The 6,719-nt window shown below is 43.3% G+C and overlaps 1 protein-coding gene across 1 annotated transcript; it reads right to left on the bottom strand.

The window, feature by feature from the left end:
• Positions 1-1,819: 1,819 nt before the first annotated feature.
• Positions 1,820-6,403, bottom strand: NEUROD6 (neuronal differentiation 6). The gene is made up of 2 exons (XM_007981677.3): positions 5,307-6,403; positions 1,820-3,991 (listed from the first exon to the last, which is right to left on the bottom strand). The coding sequence occupies exon 2, from the start codon at positions 3,968-3,970 to the stop codon at positions 2,957-2,959; it is 1,014 nt and encodes a 337-aa protein (XP_007979868.1). The 5' UTR covers positions 3,971-3,991; positions 5,307-6,403; the 3' UTR covers positions 1,820-2,956.
• Positions 6,404-6,719: the final 316 nt, after the last annotated feature.

Raw genomic sequence — 6,719 nt, 5'->3', positions numbered from 1 at the left:
GCTGGGGAAGAAAACTGACAGACAGCCAGGGTGGTGTGTAAAGGGCGGGTTCCATGCCAGGGGTTATCAGGAGCATCTGAAGGAGGACTAAGCCACAAGGATTGCCCAACACCCCGTCACACACAACACACTGTCCCCCACGGCAAGCGTCACCGAAGAAGGGAGCATCCATCGCATTTTTGCATCCAAGTTTTTTAAGAAATTTCATATTCTCAGGGATCTGTGCCCGAAAACCCGGCTCTTTTGCTTGAGCTCCTTATGGACAAAGCTCTGAGATCAGAAGCTCTTGGAGGTTTGCTTCTTCCTCACTCAGCCAGCTGCTTTTCTTCCTAGCTCTCCCACATTGCCAGAGGGGGGCGGGAGGATACATCTCCTGTTGCAATCTCTCGTTCCAACGTGAATCTGTGACCCCGGAAAGACTGTGCGGGTTTCAAAAGCTGTCTGAACCAAGATTCTGAGCAGGCGCGAGGCTGTTCTCAGTTGGGCAGCCGGTCACCTTGGAGCAAGAATCAGGGGAGAAAAATGGGGCCCAGGGGGTGGGGGAAGCCACACCTATTCTGCTAGTGATTTAACAGGACTGCTTAAAAAAATAAACCAAAAAGTCCAGATTCTTCCATTTCCAGATGTTTCTTCACTTTCTTGCTGCTTTCTCAGACAGGGTGAGCAATGGTCGGGCTTTTAGTGTCTGAGGGTCCTTAAAGAGGCCTGGGAGTCCCGGACACAGTGCCAGGGAAAGCAGGTTTTCTGCGCATATGGGAGGAAGCAAGCGCGAGTCACTCCGGTGCAGAGAGACAGGCAGAGGGGACAGACGGTTGTCTAGTTTGGGCAAACTTCTGTCTACCTGGGGCGGGGGGCACAGTTCCTCCCCTCTCTCTGGCTTTTCCCTACGCCCTCTGGGGTTTGAATGAACAGGTGCTAACACACCAGCTTAGAAGGGCGCGTTCAGCACCCTCGCCAGCAGCTGCTCGGCACCTTTGCCCCTCGGTGGCGGCTGCCAGGCGCACTAAAGGCCCAGGATCGTAAAGCTGGAGGCGTAGAGGGAGAGGGCGACGCCGTCCTCTGCAGAATGGGGCGCGGGCCTCGCAGCCTCGGCTCAGGAAGTCCCGCCAACCGTAGGAGGGGCAGGGCAGGGTCAGCTCTGGGCTGCACTTGAGCAAGAGAGAGCTGGAGCTATCGCCGCCTGCGCCGCATTCCTCCTTGTGGCACAAGGGGCGGGTGAAGGGGCGACCCCCTTTCTCCCTCTCCGAGCGAGTGCGGGGCAGTCTCCAGGCCCGCGCGCTGCGGTGCGCTCGCCGCTCTCCATGCCACCCGGCCCCTTTCCTGGGCAGGCCAGGTCAGTGTGGGCGCCGCGGCCCGGGTTCGCAGGGCACAGGCCCCCAGCCCCCAGGGCGCCCACTGTGGACGGGACAAGGGCTTGCAGCCTGTGCCAGGGCGGCCACCGAGGGACGCGACGCCTCCAGCAACCTCTCCCCGCGCCGCCCGCCAGGCCCTGCCGGGCCTGCGCCGGCTCTGGCGGTACAGACACGGCCCCCGAGGGGCAGCGTTGGCCAGGCCCACCCAAGACCTGCCCCGTCCCGCCACCACTGTACCCACTTTCTGCTGCCCTCATCGGTCTGCGCAGCTGTCCCCGCTCCTCCCCCTGAGGCAAAACTGCACCAGAGGGCATCTTGGCAAGGTCATTGCCACCCCGCCCACGATTGTAGAAGAGGCTCAATCCTGTTTAAGAGGTTTAGCTCCCCAGGCGCTATTAAAAGTAAGTTTTTGGTGGCCTTCTATAAGGAAACTTTTAATCACACAGAATTTAGCCTCTGATCGGCCAGACATTTAAACGGCGCAGAGTAAAACCTTCCATTTTTAACATCCACTCTGGTGTTTGCTGGAAATTTGCCACCGATTTTAGGCTCGAGCTGAAGGTTACCAGGATTTATCATTGTTTCCCCAGGATGTTTAACCCTCATGGGCTCCTCTTCTTTCATTTAAGACACTTGAAAAAAACAATTCTTGTAAGCGCTTTGGCCATTTTGTTTAAGAAATTTGTTTTAGCTCCTACGGTTTTGTAATCCAGAAATATTCTGAAATGAGGAGTGGGGAGTATTGGAGACAGAAAGCAGCTGTGTACCAGGAAATAATAAATAGCATGCAAAAATATCACAGCTAATAGATGTCCTTTACGAGTGGAAATATCTATGTTTAATTGCCTTAAAAATGTGGGGTGGAAAAACACAATTATACATTGTGATAACAAACCTGTACAGTTAATTTCTGAATAATACAAAACAAGTGCTGAAATTTTTTCTTGATGGTTGAGATAATTGTCCCCAAATTATGACATCAGCTACCCAAATATCATGTTGCCCCATCTGCAAATACTTGAAGAGGAATAGTTACCAATTGAATTCATTTAGATTCATCCTTAATAAAAAGAAAATTGCATAGCTTTTTATATTGTTGCAAATGCATCTCCCAATATCATTGTCAGCTTAGTGATATTCTCAATATTTTAAAATTTCAATTTTTAAAAGATACATAATATATAATTCCTAATAATTATAAACACATCATTTTATTCATCTGATTTTAATAACATGCATTTTATAATTACTGTACAACCAAAATAGACATTGAATTATGCTGTGTGCATGTCTTTATTCAACAGTATATTCTTAGACACCTTGTTCAAACAAATTAAGTAAGTTTAAAATAAAATTAAAAAGGAAAAAATCTTTCCAGTAGAAACAGAATCACAGTGCTTTACAGACAAAAGGAAAGGAAAAGAAGTTCTCATACGAAAAGAGATTTATTATTACATAGAAAATTCTCACAATAGTTGAAACACACTTCAGAAACTAGTAAACACCTTAGATAGAGTTGTGCCAATTACTCAGCCCACAAGCATCTGCTTTGTCTTAATTAGACGGGGAAGGTGAATGACCACTGTTTATTTTCATTTTCCTCATTAATTATGAAAAACTGCATTTAATTCATCTTGCATGGTGAGAGATTGGCTGCGCAGATGTAAGTCGTAAGGGAAGTGGCTGTCGGTGGGCAACCTGAACATGGCACCCTGCCCAAGGGGACCCCTGGGTGGCACTGCACAGTAATGCATGCCATAATTGTAATTTTTGCCATAGTCCAAGGTTTCTTCTTGCTTCAGGGAAAATATCCCATTATAGTTAATTGGGGGAGGACTTAAGGGACCTTCAAACTGGGGGCTGGCACACTCAGGGGAAGTACTTTCATAGAAGGATTCATACGCACTGCAATAATTGTAGGGTTTCATGGACTTGGAATTATCAAGAGTCCCATGCCCTGGGGGAGTGGTGAGCTCAGGGCTGTGGTAGGGTGGGTAGAAGGTAGAGTAGGGTGACCTTGTGTGGTGCGCAGCCTCCCCACCCTGACCCATCAGGAAACTCCTGGCGTTGAGCTGCAAGCAGCCTGCCACCAAGTTTGTAGTTGGCTGGGAAAGACCTTTGCATAAGTTTTGGACGAATGTGAGCAGATCTGGTCTCTTGCCGATTCTCAGAATTTCAGAAAGTGCCCAGATGTAGTTTTTGGCCAGTCGTAAAGTCTCTATTTTGGACAGTTTCTGGGTTTTAGAATAGCAGGGGACCACTTTTCTTAAGTTGTCCAGAGCGTCGTTGAGGCCATGCATCCTGTTCCTCTCGCGCGCGTTCGCTTCCTGTCTCCTGAACTTGACCCTTTCCAATCGCAGCTTGGTTGTCTTTTTTTTCCTGAGACCCCTCCTTCTAGGCAACCCATTTTCGTCTTCCTCTTCCCTGTCTTCCTCCTCTTCTTCTTTCTCGGTTTCTTCTCCAGGGGCCCTTTTGATGCTTTTTCCTCGAAGGACAATCTGTTTGGAAAAGCTTTCTGGTTTCTTAATTTGCTTCTGGTCCTCGCATTCTCTAGAAAACTTTCTGCACATCTGGGATTCTGGCATTACAACAGACTCATCAAACGGTAGTGTTAACATGGTTCTCTAATCTTAAATTACCTGAAAAAATGCCAGCACAATATTTAAAGAGTTTTCATTTTTAAAGTTTATACACTTAAAACATATTTAATTATTTAATCATAAGACTACAAAAATACGTGAAAAAGATTGATTCTGGGCTGATTTTTTAACATTAAATATAATTTTGAGTTTGTGAAGGTAAGTAATTATGAAGACATTGATGCATTCAATAGGATTAATTTATATGAGCAAATTATCAAAAGAAAATAAAAATGAAACATATAATTATTGTGATCACCACCATCTCCATTTCTCTTTGCCTTTAAACTGGATTTTAGTACCCCCCAAAAAAGATTGTGGAATTCAAACAAATGCAAAACATGAAATTTCAATGCAGAATTTCATTAATTCCAATTCCCCTGAGCACAAAATGAGAAGATAAACCAGTTTTTAAAATGGAAAGTACTATCTCTCCATTAGCTGACAAATTCGTGTTCTTTTTTAAAAACAAACAAACAAACAAACAAACAAAACCTTAACTTTATTTGCTGTATCACACAACTGTGAATTTAGATAAGTGGGTGTGGGAATATACAAATTTAAAGAAAAGATTATAATCAGAGTCAATTTTTAAACTGATTTTTTCTGATCAGTAAAGAATTATGTAAAAGAGCACTATTTTCCCAGGCTTCAAAAAGAAAAGGGGATTAGGCTAATTTGGAATAAGCTCTATAAATAAATTTAAAGCATAAAAATCACTGGCAATTTCTTTTAATTAAAAAAATATTGAGACTGATTTTATTTACATTTAATTTTTTTCCGAATAGAATTGTCTGTTTACTGCTGTTCAAATCATCCTGGACAAAAACCACTCTCGTAGTGTTTTTGTTCTACGAGCCATACAAGTCTCCCTCTAGCTAATATCTGACAGGAACGGTCCAAGGATTCTGACTGCAATTGTGCACGTGTGTTCAGAATCCCAAATGAAAGGGGAAAATAATTTGTGTTTCAAATGCATTTTGGTTTTTGTTTGGTGAAGCAGCAAGTATTTTCATCTAAAGTCTTCAAACAAATAGGCACATTAAAGCAGAGACTTTTCAGTTTAACAATCTCCAGCCCCCTCAACACACACATATACACACGAACACATACACAAACTCTTAGTAATGTCCACATACTTGCAGTGTTACATAATAGCAGTGAAAGTATGTGATAATTACATCATAAGAATGAAATATGATAAGAAGTTATAGATGGCAAAGAGCATATAAATACTATAAGACAGTGACACTGTATCTTTAAATACTTGCATGCAAAGCCAGCATCAATTGAAGTATATCTTTATTTATATTACCTTAGGTTTTAATTTCATTCAATAATCAGTTTTCATTTTGGGTCTTCCAAATCTTTTCAGGCTGAGTGTCGCATCGTCTCCTGGAGTCTCTAGATCTGTGTATATCTGCACTATCTCATTGATCTCTAAAAAGTGACATTGATGCCAACTGCCAGAGCTGGTACCCATGCCATCTGCTAGTGACGTCACAGGGCAGAGAGAGCCATGTGATCCTCTCTCTTGGGACCTTCATTCTGCACTGATCATCTGGCATCCCTGTAAGTGGGTACCAGCATTCATGCATCAACACAGAAGGTTAGACCGATAGGAAAAAAATCTGCACCAGCATTTCACGTACAGTAGGTGCATTTCTCCTCGAGCTGCTTCAGTTTCACTGGCAATCTGTAGAAATAGCTGTGTTAGTGTTCAGTTTCGCCCTGCCAACGGTGCAAGTATTAGGTGGTCGTTAATATTCCATTCATTTACAAGGTGGGCTTTTGTGTGAGCAAGAGGTTTTTGTTGTTGTTGATGATGTTGTTTTGTAAAGATCACCATCCCATTTGTGCACCTGGGTACCCAGGGAAAGAAAGCCATGAAAAGGAGCTGGAAACTGGTCTTAAGATGTTTAACCAAACTAAGATTCGTGTAAGTGAACAGGGGTCAACAAAGGTTTCATTTTCTTGTTTTGTTTCACAGCATGTAACTTATGAGTGTGTGTCTGTGTGTTCTCTTATTAACATGTAAGACTTCTGTGCTTCTTAGGGATTTGGAATAAAAGAACAGCTTCTCCATCTGGGGTCTGTGAAAGACATCCTCAGATACTCCCCTTCCTACACTTGCTGGTATCTTTCACCAACTTTTGCAGAGACACTGCAAGTCCATTGTTAAGGATTTCAAACTACATACTTTGTCCTCTGCGGAAAGTCACTAACTTCACTGTTTTATTGTCCCTTATCTCTTCCCAGCGTTAACTTGCTCGTTCCTTCTCATTTCATTTCAGACACAATAAACATAAAAATTATCACTCAGGTTTTTGTCTTCCTCTCCCTGACATTCTGCTGAGTATTTTAATCAAAGATTAGCTTTCCTGTTTTTGTTTCTTTTTTTTTTTTTAACTTTCAGATTTTTTTCTTTCTCTTAAAAATCTTGTCCTCGCATTTTTCTCTAGACTAACATCAATTTAAATATCTTCTTGTTCTTTTATCAGTGTCCACTTGTTTTTCCCGATCAGGTGTATTTCAGATTTATTTTTTTCCCCACTCCACACTTTTGATTTCTTCTTAACAAAAGCAGGGTGGAAACAGTTAAGCAAAGCTGGCAAAGCCTTATAGATAAAACGAACTGTGGAGCTAGAGACAAACTCCACCTTCCTCCCCTTTTCTCTTCTCCCGTGCCCCCACCCCTATAAAGGACATTTGATTTCAGGATTGCCTG

The sequence above is a fragment of the Chlorocebus sabaeus genome, chromosome 21, assembly GCF_047675955.1.
Source record: "Chlorocebus sabaeus isolate Y175 chromosome 21, mChlSab1.0.hap1, whole genome shotgun sequence".
NCBI lineage: Eukaryota > Metazoa > Chordata > Mammalia > Primates > Cercopithecidae > Chlorocebus > Chlorocebus sabaeus.
This window is presented reverse-complemented; position numbering and strand designations above follow the sequence as displayed.